The 22,578-nt window shown below is 47.2% G+C and overlaps 2 protein-coding genes across 3 annotated transcripts in view; one reads left to right on the forward strand and one right to left on the reverse strand.

Moving 5' to 3' along the window:
* GCKR (glucokinase regulator) overlaps positions 1 to 15,994 on the reverse strand; it is a 28,031-nt gene extending 12,037 nt beyond the window's left edge. The window contains 19 exon segments of the mRNA XM_082427995.1: positions 5,144 to 5,227; positions 5,318 to 5,415; positions 5,613 to 5,709; positions 6,096 to 6,172; positions 6,522 to 6,600; positions 6,604 to 6,619; positions 6,852 to 6,898; positions 6,902 to 6,950; positions 7,590 to 7,708; positions 8,985 to 9,026; positions 9,028 to 9,091; positions 11,904 to 11,998; positions 13,149 to 13,202; positions 13,425 to 13,491; positions 13,800 to 13,873; positions 14,258 to 14,326; positions 15,189 to 15,254; positions 15,420 to 15,575; positions 15,856 to 15,994. Coding sequence (XP_082284121.1) covers positions 5,144 to 5,227; positions 5,318 to 5,415; positions 5,613 to 5,709; positions 6,096 to 6,172; positions 6,522 to 6,600; positions 6,604 to 6,619; positions 6,852 to 6,898; positions 6,902 to 6,950; positions 7,590 to 7,708; positions 8,985 to 9,026; positions 9,028 to 9,091; positions 11,904 to 11,998; positions 13,149 to 13,202; positions 13,425 to 13,491; positions 13,800 to 13,873; positions 14,258 to 14,326; positions 15,189 to 15,254; positions 15,420 to 15,575; positions 15,856 to 15,915 — 1,413 coding nt within the window. The 5' untranslated portion in view covers positions 15,916 to 15,994.
* A 1,959-nt stretch (positions 15,995 to 17,953) lies between these two features.
* FNDC4 (fibronectin type III domain containing 4) lies at positions 17,954 to 20,783 on the forward strand. 2 transcript variants are annotated; one of them, XM_082427987.1, is made up of 7 exons: positions 17,959 to 18,364; positions 18,545 to 18,689; positions 18,776 to 18,891; positions 19,123 to 19,327; positions 19,804 to 19,893; positions 20,227 to 20,351; positions 20,518 to 20,783. In XM_082427987.1, the coding sequence occupies exons 2-7, from the start codon at positions 18,569 to 18,571 to the stop codon at positions 20,551 to 20,553; spliced, it is 693 nt and encodes a 230-aa protein (XP_082284113.1). In that variant the 5' UTR covers positions 17,959 to 18,364; positions 18,545 to 18,568; the 3' UTR covers positions 20,554 to 20,783. The 2 variants fall into 2 exon arrangements, with proteins under 2 accessions (XP_082284114.1, XP_082284113.1); XM_082427988.1 differs by lacking the exon at positions 20,227 to 20,351 and having other exon boundaries at positions 17,954 to 18,364.
* The last annotated feature ends 1,795 nt before the right edge of the window (positions 20,784 to 22,578 follow it).

Genomic DNA, 22,578 nt, shown 5'->3' on the forward strand with positions numbered 1-22,578 from the left:
GAAAGTGACTTTTGAACACTTTATCTAGTGGGATGTGATCAAAGAACAAAAAGAACTGCAAAAATCTCAACCACTTCTTGGTAAGTTTGTTGATGACAGTCGTATTAGGGTAGCAATTCCAAAACTGTTTGGTATTTACTGTAGGACTGAACAAATGGGTAAATACACTGATGATATTGGAGGAGAGTACGTGTGTGTGTGTGTGTGTGTGTGTGTGTGAATATACATTTATATATATATATTTCCTTGTTCTTTCTACTGAAAGGGCTTAGAGGCAAAACAAACCAGTAGTTGTGAGCATACCTAGCACCTAGATTTCTAAATACCAGTCTCCACTAACAACCAGGGTTCCTTGGAAAATGATTGATTCCAGGGCTGGAACCAGGGAAAGTATAAGATGAATGTAGGCCAACATTTTTGTGCTCCTACATAGGAGATGACTGGGTACACACACACACACACACACACACACACACACACACACACACAAATACACACAAACGCAAATGTAAATAATGAAGAAGAGATTTTTAAACTGAAGTGGAGTGATTTTCAGTATATTTTGTTAAGCAAAAATGCAAGGCACAAGAGTATATTGCGTAAGAGAACAAGAAAAAATTTTTTTTGCAAAAAGAAATACAGCAGAGTGTTCAAGTGCTAATGTGGATAGATATGTCACAAGAACACAAAGGCCAGCTTGAATGAGCTCTCATTTTGAGCGTTAAAATGAATAATGACAGGAATGGATTAAAAGACACAACAACAACAACAAAAATTCATGAGTCCATATCAATACTAAACAAACAAACGTAGATAAGGTGGGGAGAGAAGAGAGATTTTCTTTACAGAAGAATGCCAACTAATAAATGGAGACAGAAGGATAGAAATAGAAAAATCACCATTTTAAAACCATCATAGTAATAATTGATTCAACCAAGAATCATTAGTGGATGCTAAAACCGTGGGTGGAAGATTGCTGAGGAATAGGATACAAAGAAATCTAACAGACACCACCTTGACCAAATGATCAAACGCAGCATCACCAATAAAGGGACAAACTGATATTAGGAGCCTCTACATGTGATACACTGATAAAGGCACAGCCTCATCTATGCAGGACTCCTGCCCCAAAATTTAACGTGAATATAATGAAGAAACAATAAGGCAAATCAAAAGTGAGGCACATTCTGCAAAACAATTGGTCTAGACTTCTAAAATATCAGTGTCTTGATGAAAGACATCAAAAACGACTGAGGAACTCAGCCAGATTAAAGAAAACTAAAGAAACACGATAACGAAATGCAATGCATTATCCTTGCTCAGATCCTGGACCTGGAAGATAAAAACAATACAGGAATAATTGGGGAAATTTGAATATAGTCTGTATATGAGATAATAGTGTTGTATTAATTGTCATTTTCTTAAGTGTGATAATTATATTATAATTATATAGACAAATGCCTGTTGTTCTTAGGGAACACAGTAATTTGTGTCAAGTATCATATCTCCAATTGCCTTTCAAATGATTCGGGGGAAAAGAGAGATGAAGCAGATGTGGCAAAATGTTAATAAGTGGTGAATCTAGCAAAAAGCATATGGGTGTTCACTGTATTATTAGTAAAGTATAGTATACTATAGTATAGTATAGTATCATTGATACTAGTCTTGCAATTTTTCTGCAGATTTGAAATTTTTCAAAATAAAAGTGTGGGCTGAGTTACATCAAACTATTTCTACAACAAAATATTTATAAGCTCTAAAAGAAGCCTCCGTATTTCAAACAATTTCAGTACATTTAAAAACATAAAAACCGGAATCAAGAAAAAAACAAACACACACACACACACACACAAAGACTGATAGATTTGACTATGCCAAAATGTAAATTAAATGTCTCTACATCAAAAACATAGAAATTAAAAATAATATACTGGGGGAAAACATGGAACAGGAAAAGAAGGCTACTATCCTTGCTATATACACTCCCTCTTATAAATTAGTAAGAAAAAAAATACCCTAAAAAAGAATGAGGGGCTTCTCTGGTGGCGCAGTGGTTAAGAATCCACCTGCCAGTGCAGGCAGCACGGGTTTGGGCCCTGGTCCGGGAAGATCCCACATGCCGCGAAGCAGCTAAGCCCGTGCGCCATGACTACTGAACCTGCGCTCTAGAGCCCGTGAGCCACAACTACTGAAGCCCGCACACCCAAGAGCCCGAGCTCTGCGACAGGAGAAGCCACCGCGATGAGAAGCCCGCGCACTGCAACGAAGAGTAGCCCCCGCTCACCGCAACTAGAGAAAGCCTGCGCGCAGCAACGAAGACCCAACGCAGCCAAAAATAATTAAATAAATTAAATAAATTTTAAAAAAGAATGGGTGAATATGCCCAAAAGATATGAAGAAGCAGTACAATAAAGAAAAAAATTCAGGGCTTCCCTGGTGGCGCAGTGGTTGAGAATCTGCCTGCCAATGCAGGGCACACGGGTTCGAGCCCTGGTCTGGGAAGATCCCACATGCCGCGGAGCGACTAGGCCCGTGAGCCACAATTGCTGAGCCTGCGCGTCTGGAGCCTGTGCTCCGCAACAAGAGAGGCCGCGATAATCAGAGGCCCGCGCACCGCGATGAAGAGTGGCCCCCACTTGCCGCAACTAGAGAAAGCCCTCGCACAGGAAGGAAGACCCAACACAGCCATAAATAAATAAATAAATAAATAAACCCAAAATTAAAAAAAAAAAAAAAATAGATGTAACACTCAAGATTTCAGCTTTAAAAAAAAAAAAATTCAATGGCGAATATATATCTTTAAGGAGCCAATCTCCATAGTAATTAAATATAAATTACCACGGAAATGCCTTTCGTTTTGTTTCACTTTTTTTCCTTTGCTGATTAGCAAAGATTAAAAAGAACAATGTTACCCAGTATTTTAAGGTTGTGGGGAACAACCAATTTTACACTTTGTTTACAAACCTCTTTGGAGGTAACCACATGCATCAAAAACCTTAAAATTTTAAACACCCTTTGACCCAGTGATTCCACTTTTGGATGTTTATCCTAATGAGAGAGTCAAATGTGTGTATAAGGATATTCTGTGCAGCATTTTAATAAAAGCCATAATATTGAAACTACAGTGTTTGACAACTGGGGCTAGAGTAAACAAATTACAGTCCACATACTGTGGAACACATGACATTAAAAATGATGATGTAGATATATTAGTACAGAAAGGTGTTCATAATTTTAAATAAAGAGAAGCAAGTTAAAAACAGCATGTCAAATATGATCTTATTTTTATATAACTATATTTACATATGCATAAAAAAGTAGAGGGACAGTCTCAAAATTTGTCTGAGTGGTTTTTGTTTTGTTTTGGTTTTTTTTTGGAAGAAGGTAGATTATGGATGATTTTTTTCCTTTTTTTGATTTCTGTATTTTCTAAAGCTATGACAGTAAAAAAATGTATTGCTATTGTAATTACAATTTTCTTTAAAAATACAGTTCTTTAGGGCTTCCCTGGTGGCGCAGTGGTTGAGAATCTGCCTGCTAATGCAGGGGACACGGGTTCAAGCCCTGGTCTGGGAAGATCCCACATGCCGCGGAGCAACTAGGCCCGTGAGCCACAACTACTGAGCCTGCGCGTCTGGAGCCTGTGCTCCGCAGCAAGAGAGGCCGCGATAGTGAGAGGCCCGCGCACCGCGATGAAGAGTGGCCCCGCTTGCCACAGCTGGAGAAAGCCCTCGCACAGAAACGAAGACCCGACACAGCCAAAAAAAAAAAAGATTGTTTAAAAAAAAAAAAAATACAGTTCTTTAAAATATCACAGATTATCATTCTCTGCTATATCCCCTATCTCTGGGATAGTACCTGGCATGTGACAGGTACTCTAAAAATATTTGTTGAATGAATGAATAAATGGATCGGGCTCAACTCATGAATATGGTTGAAATTTATCTTGTATGGTGAAATAAACCGTGGATTTAGAGTCCCAAAACCTGAGTTCAAATCCTGACTCCTGTCTTATCTGTGTGGTCATTATTAAAATCCCTTAATCTCTTAATTTCATCTTCCTCATCCGGGCAATGGGGACACTAAACATACATTCCTTAGGAGATTGTTCAGAGAACTGAGATAATATACATGAAATATTGTGTAAAGTGCAAAGGCCTCTGTGTATTAGGTATTATGACTATACAATGGAACCTATAAGTATGATGGGGTATATAACATAAAGGAGGGGTCTAGACGTTGTGGGTTTCATTGGAAGAGACTTCTTAGAAGATGTGAAATCTCAAAGGCGACAATGAATGTGGAAAGCATGCCAAAAGAAGTAGGGATATGACCAATGAACACCATTTGGAAGGAAAGACAAAGATACACATTGAAAGGAGCGTGGATCCCCTGTTCAGGGGGAGAGGAGAGGAGAACTCCACTGAGTTCTGAGGGCAGGTAAGGAGCATGCCAGCTGTTGTCTGGTTAAGTTGGGGAGCTTCCTGGAGGAAGTAGTTTGAATAATGGATGAGGCCACATCTCTCCAGGGCAACCCTTCAGGGGCCTGGTTCCACCCCATGGAGGATGGAGGGCTGTCGTGTGAGAAAACTGAGAACCAGAGATGTGTAAAACTGCTCTCTTTCTTCGGCCACGAAGCAGAACTGAACTGGCATCCAGACGTCCTGCTGCCCACTCCACACTCTAAACTGCAAAGTGCACCCAAAGTGATCATTACTTCTACGGTTATTAGCAATGCTTGTACTGGATCATCATTTCATTAGTAAGCAGGGACTGTATCAGTGTACTATTATCTGCAGTGAACTCAGCATAGGACAACTTGCAAAAAAATATGTCTTAAAGGCTTTTGGACAGTGAGGATGACTATAGTGTCGACAATTAACTTGTGACAAAGGACAAATGAGTATCTGTCAGGTGATTGGCGGCCTATCCTGTACTTTTGCATATTTCTTGAGATAACTGAATGCAGTAGCCCATTGACTTGGAAACTCTGACTAGTGACCTGGTAACACAAGAACTTGCCCAGCTGGCTTGGTGAAAGTCAGACAAAGCTTTCTACCCTCCGGCCCTGGGTTTTCTAATTCCTGGAATCCCTCCTCCTCTGTGCCCCTCACTGCAGATATTACCTCCTCATTCCCCATACCTGGATGAATTCCCCGTCATATTCGAAGAAAAGCAGTGGCCACGTGATGCTGATGATGGAGGGAAAGAGCTTCTTCAGAGGGGTCTGCAGAGAGAGAGGAGCAGGAACGGCATCTCCAGGAAGCCCTGGCTGTAACTGCTGCCCCGGGTCCCCTCCTCAAGGCTGGACCCTCTCTGGCAGGGACTGCCCCACAGTGCTGTGTGCCAAGGCCTGGATGTTGGAGGTCTTCTCTTTCACCTGCTCCACCAGCATCTGCACCTCCTTGAGGTTGTCTAGGAGAGGGGGAGGGCATCAGAGTGAAAAGCCTGGCTCTTCAGCTATTCTTTCTCCTCCCCTGGGGTCCAGTCAGGACACACACTCCCGTCCCTCCCTCTGAGCAGGTGCCCTAAGACCCAGAAAAGTGATAGTTCCTCTGAGTCACTCTGCTGCCTCCATCCCCTCACCCCACCACTCCCATCATCCCTCTCACCATGCAGGGTAAAAATGAAGACCACAGTGTCAATTTCTGCAAGGGATGGCAGGATGGAAGTCAAGAAGTCTTCCTGGGAGAAGGAGAAATGGGGACCCTGGGGCAGAAAAAGAGGAGAGAGTCCTTCCCATGGAAAACTCCAGCATATAGACTTGAAGACCAAAGAAGCCCTTAGAGGACATCTAATGCAGAGCTTTTATCTACAGATGTAAAAACCAAGATTCAAAGAGGTAAAGTGTTTTGCCCAAGATAATGCAGCATGCTGACGGAAGAGTGCTGGACCAGAGCCAGTTTTGGGGAGTGAAGCCAGAGCTTTCCACACTGTTCCTGTGCTGCCCCAAAGCCTCATGACCTTTAACCCATATTCCCTCTCTAGAAGGGAATCTCATTGTACTCCCTTACCTGTTTCCACCTTCCTCTTTTCTCCCACCCTCTGCACACCAGTTATCTTCCCAACTTCCCCAAGTCCCATCATCTTCCCACCTGGTTGATGAGCTCAGCCTTCTGGTTAAACATGTCACTGTGATCACCAATGAGAAAGCCATGGACATCTTGGAAATCTGGGAAGGTTAAGGACAGGGAGAGAGGAGGGATGGGCTTCAAAGGAGAGGAAGGTTCTAGGCCTGGGGAGGTGTCAGCGGGGCTGGGAGGAAAGTGGCAAGTGGGGTGCAGGGTAAGCAGTATCACACTTGGGAGGCCATAGCTAAGCACGGGGCTGGGAGCTGAGGGATCAAGGACTGAGTGAGGGTTCAAAGGAAGGAGCATTTGACTGAAATGCATATCTACATAGGGCAGGATGGACATTGAATGAGGACCCTCTGTGGGTTGGGAGTAGGAAAGAATTTGGAGAGCAGACCAGTTGGTTTGGATCAGGAGGAATCGGGAAGTAAGTCAACACTGGGGTCCCACCAGCACCAAAGGTGTGGATGCACTCTACTCCATCCATGATGGCAATGATGCCCAGGGTCTGCCAGCCAACCAGGTCTACTCAGCCTTTTTTCTCCAGGCTGAGAATGGGTCAGAGGTCAGGCCATGAGAGATCACAGTGAAAAAAATCCAGAGATCAGAGAAAGACACACGCAGAAGAGCACAGGAGTAAACGAACCAAAAGCCTACCCTGACCCTCCAACACGCAGACCCGCTACCCTCCCCATGTTATCATGTCTCGTAGAGTCTCCCCTGCTCTCAGGACATTCCCCATCCAGGCCGCTTCCCCCCTCCAAATACGCATCTACACACCTGGTGCTGACTTGCTTCAGCAGGGCGGCGATCTTGGGGCTTTGACTCTAGGTCACCTGATGAGCCCACTCAGATGTCCGCAGGATTTCCAGAAAGCATCTGGGAGAAAGTCCACCAGCTCCCAGGGCAGGCCCAGTGCCCCCTCAGAAAGCCTGAGTCCCTCCCGCCCTGGGGAAGGCACAATTCCCTTGAAACTAAGTTCTGCTGGTCCCTGGTGGGGGAGCGGTAAGTAGAGCCAGACTGCATTCAACAGGGGCAGAGAGGGCTTCAGCGGGAAGAAGACTAAAGAGCAGAGAGGAGAACAGGGCATCCAGAGCACTGGGAGGAGGGTGGGATCAGAAAGTTGATGAGGGGGTAAGTGAGTGATGTGGAAGCTAGGCGAGAGACCCTGGTGAGGGAAGCAGGCCCACAGCAGGATGACCTCTACCCTGCATGGCCTGGACCACCCCCACATCAAAGACTCTAGGAAGCTAGGTTAGCTTTGGATGTCCCAGGTGTGCACAGGGATCAGGTCTGGACCTGAGGAATCCAGGGTCCATCGGAAGCAAGCCAGACTCTGTGACTGTGTGATGGGAACAGTGGCGTCCCCCTGCCAGTTCCTTTCCCAGGGAAGGAACGGCAGGGCCACAGTCTTGCTGCTACCAGCGCACCCTCCAGATCTGGATCTGCCATTCCCCTGCCTGCACCCTCCCACCCACTGCCTGACTCTGATCTCTCTCTGGTCCAGATCCTCCTTACCTCGGAGATGCTGCGATGCTCCGGTCCGCAGTCTTGTGAGCTGCCAGTAACAGGGTTTCCAGCAGGATCTTTGTGGCACTTCCACCTTTTATCCGGGAGGAGCCATTGAGGCCCTCAGGCTGCAGAGTGATGACACCCAGGAGAAACTGGGAGAGGAAGGAAGGTCCTGGAGTTTACTAGTTAGTGACCACTGTGCATGTAATCTGGTTAGTGACTCTTGGACATACGCTCTGGTTAGTGGCCACTGGGCAGGCATTTGTAGGACTCGTGGCCCCCAGTGTGCTGTGAGGAGGAGTGCTGGTTGAGGGCTTAACTGAGAGGAGAGGAGGGAAGGGAAGGGAAGGGAAGAGAAGGGAAGGGAAGGGAAAGGAAGGGAAGGGAAGGACAGAGAAAAGAAGAGAAGAAGAGAAGAGGGAAAGGGCCACTTCTGGTCATTTCTATGGTACATTCAGGACTCTGGAGAGGAAGCCAGAATAACTGAGTGTCCTGTTAGCTGGGGATAAGGGTTTTTCAGAGAGGTTTTGTTTTTGTTTTTGTTTTTGTTTTCCAAGTACTTTCTCCCTCCTCCATCCCCCACTTTTTAAATAACAGTTTTTAATCCAAACACTACATTTCATGTTCCTTGGACAGACCAGTGAAGCAGCCATTGATTGTAACGTACAGATATGTAATATGACACACCAAAAAGATAAAGAGATTACAGCAAAAAGAATGATAAAAGCATTGTCTGAGAAAGGAGATTAAAAGTAAATAATTGCAGAGAAGAGGAGAGATGAGCATCTGGGAGATGAAAGATGCAGAACTTGTGTGTAATGTGGAATTCCTGCCTTCCTATCTTGCAAAAGGAAGATCAAGGAGAATGTCACAGATGTGCCCATCCCTGGCAGAGTGGGGCAGGGCAGGGATTTGGTTAAGGCCCTTGTAAGGTCAAAGGAAGGGCAGATGATGCTAGCGAGATGCAACCACAATCCAGAGAAAGAAGGAACAGGAGCACTGGAGGCTTAGAAGGCCCACACCAGTTTTGGAGAGTCTTAGGCAGAAGAATGAAACTGCATCCCCTTTTTTTTTAAAAGCCCGTATTTGAAATTGAAACATATAAAAGAGACATAAAGCAATACTTTCTACACACAGATGCAAAAGAGCTTCTTTAAATAGAAACTGCCCTAGACCATTTAGGTGTTTAATGATTACTGATTTAAGAGACAGGGTCAGAATGGAAATAAAACATCTTAAGGTGAAAAACGAAAGGAGAAAACAGGATTTGATTTACAACATTTTAGTAGATACACAACACCAGGAATTTAGACATGATGTAACAAAACCTAAAATCAGAGGCCCTAAGTGGCAAGCCATCCAGAGGTGGGTGTGAGGGGTGGGGGTGGGGGCAGATCTCACCCCAGTTGCTGGATTGAGCACAAAAGCTTTCTGTTTTCTCTGGCAGTTTCTGCATCTGCTCTGCTATTTCTCGAAATGTTGAACTCCAGTCTTCAATGGGGTCATTTCTGGGGCCCAAAGAGAGACAGAGGGGGGATCATGTGTGAGGATCTAAAGGAAGGGCCTCAGATGAGAGTTGGAACCAAATACCACATTGAGATTGGGGTCAGAGGTCAACAATTTCCTAGAGAGATGTGCTTTGATGCTCATAGGGGCACTGTGTTCCTGAACCCCAAGGATGAGGGTTAATAAAACATTCAGCAATTTAAGCCCAGAGCAAAGCCAACACTCAAGTAAAAAGTTCCAGCCTGAGACCAGAACTTTCTTGTGTCCTGGTTCTTGCACAGGTCCTATTGCCACGTCTCCTCTGCAGAGAGAGGCGACAGTGTTTATTGTGTGGTTGAAAACTGAGATCCCCAGACTTGGCGGGTCATCAAAATCATCTGGGGAGGTTTGCTTTTTTTAAATAACTACCCATTTCTGGTTTCCACACCCACCCTGAGAGTCTGCTTCAGTAGTTCTGGAGTGGAGCCCCCGAACCTGTATTTTTAAAAAGCTTCCCAGATGACTCTGAAGATCAGCCAAGTTTGGGAGCCACTGATTTAAGGAACAGCTGGAAGGTCTCCACGCCTACGTTGTTTGAAATCCTTCATTTCACTTAGTCACAGTCCCTGAAATTAGCATCCACTGCAGCAGATACATTTTTGGTGAGGAAAGCCCTCCATTAAAAGAGATCATTTATACCTTCGTATGAATTACACTACATGCCTGGAATCTGGGAGCTGAAAAAGTCTCTCAGAACTCAGCTGTCCCTCTCCCCAAGACCACCATTAAATACACAAAGCTGCTCTTGGGTAATCAACAAGCCTTCGCTGAAATACCTCCAGTGACAGGAAGCCCTCAGCTTCATTGGGTGGCCCCCTCCAATGGTTTATTTATCAGAGTTTCCCCAGCTTGGCTGTGCATCAGAATCTCCAAGGATGCTTCCAAAAATTAGATATTTCAGAGCCTTACCTCAAACCTACAACATCAGACCTCTCATACAAGAATCTTCCTTATTAACACTCCCAAGGCAGTGCTTCCACAGAATCACACCTGAGCATTGTTGGTTTAATATGCTGGCCTTCATAACACAACATTGTAAATCAACTCTACTCCAATAAAAAATTTTAAAAATATATGCTGGCCCTCTTTGAGATCAAAGTGTCCATTTAGACAGAGAATAAGAGGGAGGTGACTTGGAGGCACAGGGATTTCAGGAAAGGGGAACAGGGGGGGAGATGTGAGTAGCCAGAGGGGACCAAAGGGGCTCCTGGCATGAAGGAGAAAGGGCCTAAATTAAGGGAGCTAGGCAAAGGAGACTAGGAGGCCAGTCAGCACCCACTATTCCTTCTTTGAAAAGATGCTTGGGACCCACCTCAGATGAAAGCACAGATCTTTGTGGTATGCATTTTCTTGAGCCCACTCTATCCTCTGACCCATGTTTTCCTTGCCTCTTCATTCCCTGTTTTAAATGTATGCTTTCTTATATTTTATGCATCCTTTATAAACTGCCTTCAATCCTTTCTGAAATGAGAGAATAAGCAAATTAACCAACAAACAAAAAACCTCCTAAGCTTAGGAACACCCTTTATTTATTTTTTTTAACATCTTTATTGGAGTACAATTGCTTTACAATGGTGTGTTAGTTTCTGCTGTATAACAAAGTGAATCAGCTATACATAAACATATATCCCCATATCTCCTCCCTCTTGCGTCTCCCTCCCACCCTCTCTATCCCACCCCTCTAGGTGGACACAAAGCACCGAGCTGATCTCCCTGTGCTATGCAGCTGCTTCCCACTAGCTATATATTTTATATTTGGTAGTGTATATATGTCCATGCCACTCTCTCACTTCGTCCCAGATTACCCTTCCCCCTCCCCATGTCCTCAAGTCCATTCTCTACGTCTGCGTCTTTATTCCTGTCCTGCCCCTAGGTTCTTCAGAACCACTTTTTTTTTTTAGATTCTATATATATGTGTTAGCATACAGTATCTGTTTTTCTCTTTCTGGCTTACTTCACTCTGTATGATATTCTCTAGGTCCATCCACCTCACTACAAATAACTCAATTTCATTTCTTTTTATGGCTGAGTAATATTCCATTGTATATATGTGCCACATCTTCTTTATCCATTCATCTGCCGATGGACACTTAGGTTGCTTCCATGTCCTGGCTATTGTAAATAGAGCTGCAATGAACATTGTGGTACATGACTCTTTTTGAATTATGGTTTTCTCAGGGTATATGCCCAGTAGTGGGATTGCTGGGTCGTATGGTAGCTCTATTTTTAGTTTTTTAAGGAACCTCCGTACTGTTCTCCATAGTGGCTGTATCAATTTACATTCCCACCAACAGTGCAAGAGGGTTCCCTTTTCTCCACACCCTCTCCAGCATTTATTGTTTGTAGATTTTTTGATGATGGCCATTCTGACCGTGTGAGGTGACACCTCATTGTAGTTTTCATTTGCATTCCTCTAATGATTAATGATGCTGAGCATCCTTTCATGTGTTTGTTGGCAATCTGTATACCTTCTTTGGAGAAATGTCTATTTAGATCTTCTGCCCATTTCTGGATTGGGTTGTTTGTCTTTTTGATATTGAGCTGCATGAGCTGACTGTATATTTTGGAGATTAATCCTTTGTCAGTTGCTTCGTTTGCACCTTTATTTACTTTAATATTCTGAGATTTGGTGAACAAGAGGATATTTGCCCTGCCCTCTCCTTTGTGACTATTCTGTAGATTTTCACAGGTTCCCTCCCAGCCTCCCCCAGGGGTCTGGCCATGACCTTTCATTACAGAAGGTCTGCGTACGACTTTTCGTTACAGAAGGCTCACCTGGCCGTGCTCACTGGGTTGAAACCCATCAGGACTGGCAAAAAGACGGCTGGGTTATCCATGCAGTAGTCCATCTGGCCTGCCACAAAGGGAGCCTGGTGGTAGGGAGAGAGGAGGGTACGATGAGGGGGGTTACTCTAGTGCTGCCCGAGGCCCACGTACATCAGAATCCACCCCACATGCTTGTTTAAGTGCCGATTCTGGGCCCAGTTAAAATCTACTGGATCTGAATTTGAAGGGGAGAGCCCATGGACCTACATTTTTTAAAATTAATTATTATTATTATTATTATCGACCACACCATGCAGCTTATGGGATCTTAGTTCCCCAACCAGGGATTGAACCCAGGACCCTGACAGTGGAAGCGCTGAGTCCTAACCACCGGACCACCAGGGAATTCCCTAGATCTACATTTCTAACAGGTTCTCCCAAGGAAATCTTCTGCGTGGTAAAGTCTGAAAATACAGAAGTAAACTGTAAGCTCCATGAGGTCAGTGTCCTGCTCTCCTTGTGTGCCTCATTCCACATCTAGCCCTTGCTGGGGTCCGGGTCCTGCTCAGGGAATTCTGAGAGTCAGAGTCAGAGCTGCGCAGCTGAGAGGAAACTCAGGGTCATCTAGCCCAGTGCTTCTCAAACAAACTACCTGGGAATCTTGCTAAAATGCAGATTCAGACTCAGTAGGTCTGGTGTGGGGAGGCCTGATATTCTGCATTTCTAACAGATCCCAGGTGATACTGATGTTGCTGGTGTAAGGACCACACTTTAAGTAGCAAGGGACTAGTCCAGGGTCAGCTTTTTCTGTAAAGAGCTAGAAAGCAAATATTTTAAGCTTGTGGGCCCTACGATCTCTGTCCAATGACTCAAACTTACCATTGAAGTGTCAAAGGAGCCATGGACAATATGTAAACACAAATGGCTGAGTTCCAGGAAAACTTCATTGACAAAAACAGGGAGCAGCTGGATTGACCTGCCAGCATAGTTTGCTGACCCCTGGACTACTCTATCTATTTTGGTTGTTGAATGGATGGGTACGTAGTTATTGTTGGATAAGATCCCTTCCCCCTTGTCCCACATTCATGCAACTGGATCCTAATTAGTGAGAGTAAAATCAAAATTCCTTACACAAGCCCTTTCTGTTTTCTAGATAAATCTAGATAAATCTTGTTGATTTATCTTCCATGCTGTTCCACTCCTACTCCCTGCCTTCCTATAAAATTGATCCACCCAACCCATCTTCACACTCACAGAGAGTCCCACTGAAATGCCAATGACAATCACCCTCTTCTTGCCAGCAGCCACCTAGGAGAGGAGGATGGGTGAGGTAGTGCCACCAAGAGGATTCTAGGGTATAAACATATTGTGTGGGGATGTCAGGGCCAGGATGGGGTGGGGGTGGCTGGAAGGGAGTTGGGGGGCAGGGAGGAGGCAGGGGATGGGCTTTGGCTGGATGTTGGGGCTTTGATGTCCCCACAAGAAGGAACAGACAGAGGTCTGTGGTTGAGTGTCAGTGGAAAACACAGACTTCTTCAGTTCCTCGATCCCATCCAGGGCACTATCTTCCGTCCCCTCCCTAGAGGCCATCACAGACCTAAGAGGACAGACTCAAGGTCAGTGGCACTGCTTGGGAAGCAGAAGCCTGTGGTTTATTAGGGCTGCTTTGAGAGAAGGAAATGAAGGGAAAACTATCACTGAATGGGCACCTACTATTTGTTGGGCACCATGATAAACACTCTGTAGGGTTGAAAAACGTAAATACCTATGAGGGTTAGTCAGGCAACGTAAGTATGTGAAGTGGGAAGCAAACCGGACACAATCTCCACCTAAAAGCATTCAAATTCAGTTTCTAAAAGACACTAGTTAGGCCAAACAAAATATTCATAGGCCAACTTGGCTTACCTGTCACCTCCTGCAATGAGGTAGGTGTAAAGAGGTTTCTGTCCTAGACCTATCATCAGCTGGTTAAAGGAGACCTGCAAAGTCGGAGAGAACATGAAGTAGTAATGACAGGGAAGGAACAGTTATCTTGGACTTTCAACACCTTGAGGGTAGAGGCTGTATAATGATTCTCTTAGGTCAGTGCTTAAGCCAGTACTGCTTGGAATCTGACTCTTAAATATGCTGCTTGGAGATGATGGATTAGGGGTGTGTGGGATGTAGAGACATTGGCAATAGACTGGTGGGGCTTAGATGGGCTCAGAAGAAATGGGACTCCATGTTGAGATCTAGCTTTTGGAGAAGAAAGAGAGCTGGAGCTGGAGGCGGTCCACCTAGGAGCTTAGCTATGAAGAGCTTTAAGGTCCTGAGGTTCACCCCAAGAAGGCAGAGAGAGCAAAACCGGCGATCAAGGTACTCGCCGACATGAGGAATGCCATCCTGCCAGAGGTGCCCCTCCACTCAGCCCCACCAGCGCCTCCCTCAGGCTCCTGAGAAAAGAAAAATGCCTAGGTCTCCAGGACCCAGCTCAGGTTGGGAGAAGCATATTCTCTTTTTGGTTGGTAACAGAACCCCCCTCTTATCCCCAAAGTGAACAGAACATAGAGAATATGGTGTAGAAGAAAGAACCTTGGATTTGAGAAAGAAACTTCAGTCTGACCCCCAACTCTGGTTTAGCTACTTATTCAAACCCTTACTGGACTTCCCTCGTGGCGCAGTGGTTAGGAATCCACCTCCCAGTGCAGGGGACACGGGTTCGATCCCTGGTCCAGGAAGATCCCACATGCCGCGGGGCAACTAAGCCCGCAAGCCACAACTCCTGAACCCCCATGCATAGAGCCCATGCTCCACAACAAGAGAAGCCACCGCAATGAGAAGCCTGCACACCACAACGAAGAGTAACTCCCACTCGCCACAACTAGAGAAAGCTTGTGCTCAGCAACAAAGACCCAACACAGCCAAAAAGAAAAAAAAAAAAACAAACCCTTACTTATTCCAGAAAGGACTGAAAGCAGCTTTGTCATAGACAGATAGAAAGAATCAGCATTATCTGGCAATTATTAGCTGAGTGTATTTGGGCAAGCTACTGTGATTATCTTAAGTATTTGTTTTCCCATCCAAAAATAAATGGAGACAACAACACCAACTTTACAGGTTTTTGTGAAGGTAATGGGTGTGAAATACATGATCAGTTATAAAGTATTATGCAGTAATAGTTATTATAATTACTATTGATTAGTAAGAGTGACAATAAGGATGTAAAAGTCTATAAAAGGGAAAAATAGAGACCAAGAAAAGAGAAAAGTAGAGGGAAACACGAATTTAAGCAGGGAGCAGGTGGAGAGTTGGTACCTTCAGCACTTCCTGAACTTTTCCAGCCACTTGTACCATGGTGGTCAGAGTTGACTCACTGTTGGGTCACTGGAGGCAACAGGCAGGCATCAGCAGCCAAGAAAAGGACAGTGGATTGGGGGGGTGGGGGAGGGGCTCTCAGACCATGGTCTGAGAGGGCAGAGGTTGAGGTGGGCTGGGGTTGGAGTGGGCATCGTTATTTGCAGTGTCCAGGGGATGGGTCTGGGTCACCTGGCATGTGGGCATGACTTGTCCCTCCTCCTGGAAGATCTCAGGATCACATTGCCCCAGCAATCGAACAATCTGCTCGGCATCTGCTTTGTACAGATCCCGGGTCAGTGGGTTTGACTTCTCTGTGATGGGCAGGGCTGCCTCATACCCAGACAACTAGAGGGAAGGGGGGACAAGGTCAATGGCAGGGAGCCTCATTCACGTCTGCTGAACTGGAGGTGGGTGTGGCAGCAGGCACAGTGTTGGGACACACACACACACACACACACAAAACATTTAGCCTGCACTTGGTACTCTGGACCTATCAAGGAAAGAAAATCAGGAAGGAAGTTGGGAAGGAGGACGGGGAAAGCAGAAACCCAGGGTGGAGGGAAGTCCAGATGAGGCAGGATTCTAGGAATCAGCGCAGAAGGCCAACAGGGAGAAAGGCTCTCACCTCCCACTTGCCAGGCTCCGGGGTCTCAATCACATGTTGAAACCGTTTTGTGCTTGGCATGGTCCGACACTGTGGACACACTGTTGTGCCTACCTCTTCAGCCACATAGCCCCTTCTGTCACACTGACTCTGCTTCCAGTTGGCAGGGCCTTAGCTGAGCCACGGTGATGATTAACCCAAGTACCCTGGCCTCTCTGCACACCTCTGCCTGTACCCTTTCCTGGACACTAGGTCTCCAGCCCTCTGGTCACCCCACGGGGGCTCCCCAGGTCCCTCTTTACAGGCACCCAGACTCCCCAGCCTCTGGTTGTCCCTGAAGAGGAAGACGCGAGGTCTTCATTACTCTTGCCCTTCGGACAATGCCCTCTTCTCTGGAGAGCCTGGAGGCCGGAAGGACAATACCCAGGCCCAGGGCAAAAAGAATCCCTGGGCACGAGTGCTCTGGAACCAGGATGCATCAGGAGGCCAGAGATCAGGGTTCTCAGGGTCAGCAGAGGTCAGAGGACCTGGGCCATGGCTTGATCACATGCTCAGCACATGCAGTCCTCCCTGTCCCACTTGCACCATTTCACTTTCCTCTCAGAAGGAAGGCAACAGAAGCTTCAGAGCCCCAGGGGTGCACGCACTGAACTGGATATTACAGGGGAAAGTGCCACAGAAATAGAAATACTGCAATGAGAATTAGAAACCAAAGTATCTGCCCTAAATACAAGTTTGGCTAACATTTATTTACACTGAACAATGTATTTTCACATACAGTATCTCATTAGATACATTAAGAAGCTGGTATTAAAAAGAATGAAATAATGCCATTTGCATCTGGAATTTATCATACTAAGTGAAGTAAGTCAGACAGAGAAAGACAGATATCATATGATATCACTTATATGTGGAATCTAAAAAAGTGATACAAATGAACTTACAAAACAGAAATAGACTCACAGACATAGAAAACAAACTTATGGTTACCAAAGGGGAAAGGTGGGGGAGAGGGATAAATTTGGAGTTTGGGAGTAACAGATACACACTACTATATATAAAATAAACAACAAGGACCTACTGTATAGCACAGGGAACTGTATTCAATACCTTGTAATAACCTACAATGGAAGAGAATCTGGAAAAGAATATATGTATATATGAATCACTTTATTGTATACCTGAAACTAACACTTTGTAAATCAATTACAGTTCAATGTTTTTAAAAAGATGATGATATTGACACCCTCATTTTTCAGATGAAGAAACTGAAGCTCAGAGAAGTTAAGTTAGTTGCTGAAGATCACACAGCTGACAGAATTGGGACTCACACCCAGGTTCTCACTCCACATCTCATGCTCAACCAAAGCATGAAATAACTTAAGGATTTACATGTTTATTGAATAAATGAAGTAACTAACAAATTGGTGCAATTAATAATAATCTCTCATTCACACAGTGTTATAAGCTTTATAAAGATCGTTCCCCAATATTGTCTCATTTGATCCTCACAACAGCCCTGTTGGATGCTCTGATATACACGTGGGAAACCTGAGACTTAGATTAACCTCTTTGTCTAAGGCCACACCGTAAGTCCCAGAGCTAAGACAAGAAACAGGTCGTCTCTCTTTAAATTTCCCCTATAAACCCAGCACTCCTAATAATCGCCGTATCTCCAGCTATTAACATGCCAGACACATAGAGAACGCTCAATAAATATTTGCCTAATAAATGAAAGAACGACTGAGAGAATGAAGGGAATCAATATCAGATTATGAATGGGGAAGATACTTAAAAGCTGACGCAGTCTACAAGTAGGAGATTGTCAAAATAATTATTATCTCCATCATTCTGTCCCCTCCCGCACCGGAGGTGGAATTCCACTTCCCAACTCGGCTAATTCCATCTGGGGAGGGAGAAGCCTCCCAGGTGCCTGAGACCCTCGCACCTGCGCCTCTCCCGACATCCCCCCGCCCCCCTCGCCCCTGCCGGGGCTTATCACACAGAGCCGGGATCTGGAGGTTTGGGGGCCCGAGAGGCCGCCAATGAGAGGGTCGTGGGAGGAGTCCCGAAAGAACCGGGTTGGGGGGGCGTTGATGACGGCGGCGAGAACCCCAGCTGGGCGGGGCGGGCCCGCACGTCCCGGCCGGGCTGCGGCGGAGCGACGGGGGCCAGCTCTGCAGAAGGCGGCGGCTGGCTCGCCGGGACGGTCACATCTGCTGCAGGGGCCGGCGGAGGCAGTCGCACCGCCTCCCGCCCCGGAGACCCAGGCCAGCCTCCGGGCCGCGCCGGCACCGCCCCCTGCTCCCGGACAGACTGCGCGGCCGGTCGGAGCTCGGGGGGCTTCGCGGCCCCGCGGCCCGCGCCCGCTACGCCTCCGCCCTCTGCCCGCAGATCGGTCCAGCGCCGCCCGCCTCGCCGGGCCCGCGCCGGGATGGGGTAGGGACAGCGCCACGGAGTCGGGCGATGGGCCGCCCTCTGGGCACCGAGCAGCCCCCCGAGGCCTGAGCGACCGCGAGGACCGGCGGAGGTGGGTGTGGGCAGAGCAGAGCCGCGCACCAGGGGCGCCGGGATGTGGCGGGGGCCAGGAAGGCATGGGGAAAAGGGGGGCTCTGGGGCTGCTGTGGGCCGTGGGGAGCCCGGGAGAGCTGCTGCCCACCCGCTCGTTCTGGCAAGTCCTTGACCCTCCCACAACTCCTGCCACCTCCAGGAGCCCCGCCTGGATGTCAAACGGATGCCCCAGTGCCTCCCAGCGGACTCGGTGGGGACCATGGCTTCGCTAATGCCCCTCTCCCCATATCTAAGCCCCACTGTCCTCCTGCTGGTCAGTTGTGACCTGGGCTTTGTACGAGCAGGTGCGTAAAGGGGGAGAGGGTGGGAGGTAACCAGAGTTAGTCTGTGGGTGGAACCTGTTAACTGGTTAACGCACTGGCACCCACAGACCGGCCTCCCTCTCCTGTGAATGTGACAGTCACTCACCTCAGAGCCAACTCGGCCACTGTGTCTTGGGACGTCCCAGAAGGCAACATCGTCATTGGCTACTCCATTTCCCAGCAAGTATGAATCACCCTTCTGCTACCCTAACCCGTGTCCTTGGATCTCTGAACATTCCTTCTGTCACCTCCCTCCCGACCCCAGCTCCCCTCCCAGCTGTGGGAGAATCTGGGAGCTGGGATTCCCTGGCTCACGCTGCCCTTTTCACCCTTACTCCCTTGGAGTGCTTGGATGTTCAGGAGGTGGCCTGGGACCAGGGTGAGGCTGTCCTCCTCTCTCACCAACTCCCTGCAGCGACAGAATGGACCGGGGCAACGTGTGATCCGGGAGGTGAACACCACCACTCGGGCCTGTGCCCTCTGGGGCCTGGCTGAAGACAGTGACTACACAGTGCAGGTCAGGAGCATCGGCCTTCGGGGAGAAAGCCCCCCAGGGCCGCGGGTGCACTTCCGGACTCTCAAGGGTTCTGACCGGCTACCCTCAAACAGCTCGAGCCCAGGTGAGGGTCTCAGGTATTCCTCGCTCCCTAAAGCTTTGCATTCTCTGGCTCTTTACCTGGTCTTTGGTCTCCTGTTTACTTCCCTAAAGCAAGCAGCCGTCTAGCTTAGATGAATAGAAGGATGATTTAATTCATTGTACTGCCAGGAAAGGAAGGAAAGCAGGTTGGCAGGGGACCGGGTATAGACAGGCTGGTAACGAATTCCTTGGGGGAAGGGCTTTTAAGCTTCCTTTTACCCAGCCTCAGTTCACAGCAGCTGCAGCCTGCATGAGTGAGTACCTGACCTGCAGCCCCCCTGGCTTTTTGGTCTCTAACCACCTGTCCAGCAACAGCTTCCCAGAGAGGGGCTACCAGTGGCAACGCTGTGATGGGTCTATCTTGGCTCTAATCCCCAGTATCTCCAACCTTAACTGTCTGCACAGACATAGCTCTCTAGCTGCTCCCTGTAACCTGGGGTCCGTCTCCTTCCTTCTCAGGTGACATCACAGTGGAGGGTCTGGATGGAGAGCGACCTCTGCAGACGGGGGAAGTGGTCATCATTGTGGTGGTGTTGCTCATGTGGGCTGGTGAGTTAAGCAGCTGGACAGGGCACCATGGATTGAGTGGGGCTCAGTGAAGGTGGGAGTTGGTGAAGGTTGTTGGGAGAAAAGGGGGTGAGAGCAGTGGCGTGGGGAGATGTTTAGTTGAGAGGGATGAGCAGGAAAAGTTTGAAGAGAGGGAGAGGAGGCTTTAGGGAGCCCAGAGAGGATGATGAAGAAGGTGGTGCTTGTGCATGGGGACCGGGAATTCAAAGATTTTCTTCTCGGATTTTCTAGAAACTGTGTGGGTATCTCACTGCCTTTCGAAGCTGTGAGTGCGGAGGTCAAGATCAAGGTTCAGATTGTGTTGTTGTGTTTCAGCTGTAATTGGGCTATTCTGCCGTCAGTATGACATCATCAAGGACAATGACTCCAACAATAACCCCAAGGAGAAGGGGAAGGGACCGGAACAGAGTCCTCAGGGAAGGCCAGTGGGGACAAGACAGGTGATGTGCGGCCAGAGAGGGAGGGAAGGGCGATTTTGCCTCTAGAAGCAGTGAGGGAAAGGGTGAAGGGCCACAGAGGGGCAAGAGAAGAGGGAGAATGGAAATTTGGGATGGAGGAGGCTATCGCCTTCCTGAAATTAGAGACTCAAGCCATCTTCTTTCACAGAAAAACTCACCATCCATCAACACCATTGACGTATGAGTGAAGAAACAGAACCAGAAGACAGACGCACTAACATCCTGGGGATGGGGATGGGGTCAGGGAGAGCCCAAGATGGTGATTTGCCCAAGACTGAAGGATCCCACCGTCTCCCAGAGGGTAATGACACTCCCACAATCTCAGGCCTGGTATCCATTCTCTTTCCACTGTGAGCAGGGCCAGAAGGTAGGTCTGTTAGGGTCTGAGCCCCTGGACCTGGGGAGTGGATATCAGATGGGATATGTCCTTCCATCCCCCAGGTCCAGGAGAGAGTCACTTGTTCAACCCTATCCCATTAGGTCCCACATGGGGCCCCCATTTCACCTGCGTCAGGACCCTTGGCATCCCCAGCTGCCCCCACGTCTTGCCTCTGGGTCTCAGAGAGGAGTGTTTCTGTGGGTACTCCACCTCCCCCAGCAAATAAAAGGAATTGTCTGGGCCTGGAGGCAGATGCTGCACTGCACTACTCCAATGTCTTCCATGGAGCCTCAGGTGCTCCCCCTCTCACCTGGCAGCCCCTTCAGCTGCTGGTGATCTCACCCCTTGGACATTTTTCCAATAAAGTTTCTTGGACAAACTGGAGCTGACTGTATGGGATACTATCTAGTATGCTGAAAACACTTCTCCACTGTCTCTCCCCTGCCTACAAGGGCCCTTCACACCACCACCAACTTGACAGGTGCAGACTCTTATTTGAAGGTGTTTGCTTTGATTCTCCAGCCTGGAATTGGGTGGAGCAGAGCCAGAAAGAGGCATAGAAAACGAGGGCCCTAGATCCTTTTCCTTTTTTGGGTGAGAAGGAAAAAAAGAGGATATAAATTCTTCACGTACTAGTGGAAACTAAGGTTATGGCACATGAGAGGGCCAGTAGCCTTTTTATCTTCACTGCCCACATTGGCAGCTCAGCTCCTCACCATTTATTCCTCTGATTTCATCAACCCTGAGCTAATTTTCAGAAAAGGACTGAACAGGGTCTTGGGACAAATGAAAGAACAGCTACACTAATGGATCCCTGGGTGCCAAGTGTTCCTCTCTCGTGCATTTCTGTGCCTATTCTTCCCTGCCCTCGCTTTCCCTTTTGTCTGTATGTCTCTCTGTTCATTCGGTCAAAATCAGTAATAATTGTAAAGAATAAATGAGTTTATATTCACTCTCGGCCATTATATCCAGAGGAGGATTCCGGAAATAAAACTGGGGTTGGAACTCTCTTTTCAAACGAATTATAATTTGGGGGACTTCCCTAGTGGCGCAGTGGTTAAGAATCCGCCTGTCAATGCAGGGGACACGGATTCGAGCCCTGGTCCGGGAAGATCCTACGTGCCACGGAGCAGCTAAGCCCGTGCGCCACAACTACTGAAGCCCGCGTGCCTAGAGCCCATGTTCCGCAACAAGAGAAACCACCGCAGTGAGAAACCCGTGCACGAAAAGGAAGAGTAGCCCCCGCTGGCAGCAACTAGAGAAAGCCTGCGCACAGAAACAAAGACCCAAAACACAGCCAAAAATAAATAAAATTTTTAAAAAACACTACTATTAAAAAAAAAAAGAATTATAATTTGGGCTCTGGGGCCTACTTGTTTCCTGTGAAAATAGGGACTGTCCTCTACTTTTTCCTAAGTTCCACGGGGAGGTTGGTGCCAGTGAAAGAAACACCTGTTGACATTTGCAAGCACTCTGTGGGAAAGACTTCAGAACCCAGAATCTGTCTGGACAGCATATGCTACACTGTCTGGAAGGTAACAGTCTTCTCCACGTATGATCCTCCGAGAGGTGGCTTATGAATAACTCTCCTTTTTTGCATCTTGATCTCTCTGGTATGTTACAAGGAATTAGACCAATAATTCTGAAAGGGACCCCAATCCAAACAAAGATCAAGAAGTCAGTCAGTATCTTTTAAACCTAACCAAGCTCCAACCCCGGGTTTCACAAGACTACACCTGTCAGGTGAGCCAAGCTCTGGTCTGCCCTCTGCCCTAAACCATAAAAGCATCCTGATCTAAGCAGCGGTCTTAAACTCACCATTTTCCAGTT

This window comes from Balaenoptera physalus, assembly GCF_965194825.1.
Source record: "Balaenoptera physalus genome assembly, chromosome: 15".
NCBI classification, from domain to species: Eukaryota; Metazoa; Chordata; class Mammalia; order Artiodactyla; family Balaenopteridae; genus Balaenoptera; species Balaenoptera physalus.

Excerpts from the sequence above, each read along its gene's own strand:
- FNDC4 (XM_082427987.1), top strand. The coding sequence starts at position 18,569 with ATGCCCCAGTGCCTCCCAGCGGACTCGGTGGGGACCATGGCTTCGCTA. Across the intron at positions 19,328-19,803 it reads CTCAAACAGCTCGAGCCCAG|GTGACATCACAGTGGAGGGT; the intron begins GTGAGGGTCTCA and ends CTTCCTTCTCAG. Across the intron at positions 19,894-20,226 it reads GGTGTTGCTCATGTGGGCTG|CTGTAATTGGGCTATTCTGC; the intron begins GTGAGTTAAGCA and ends GTTGTGTTTCAG.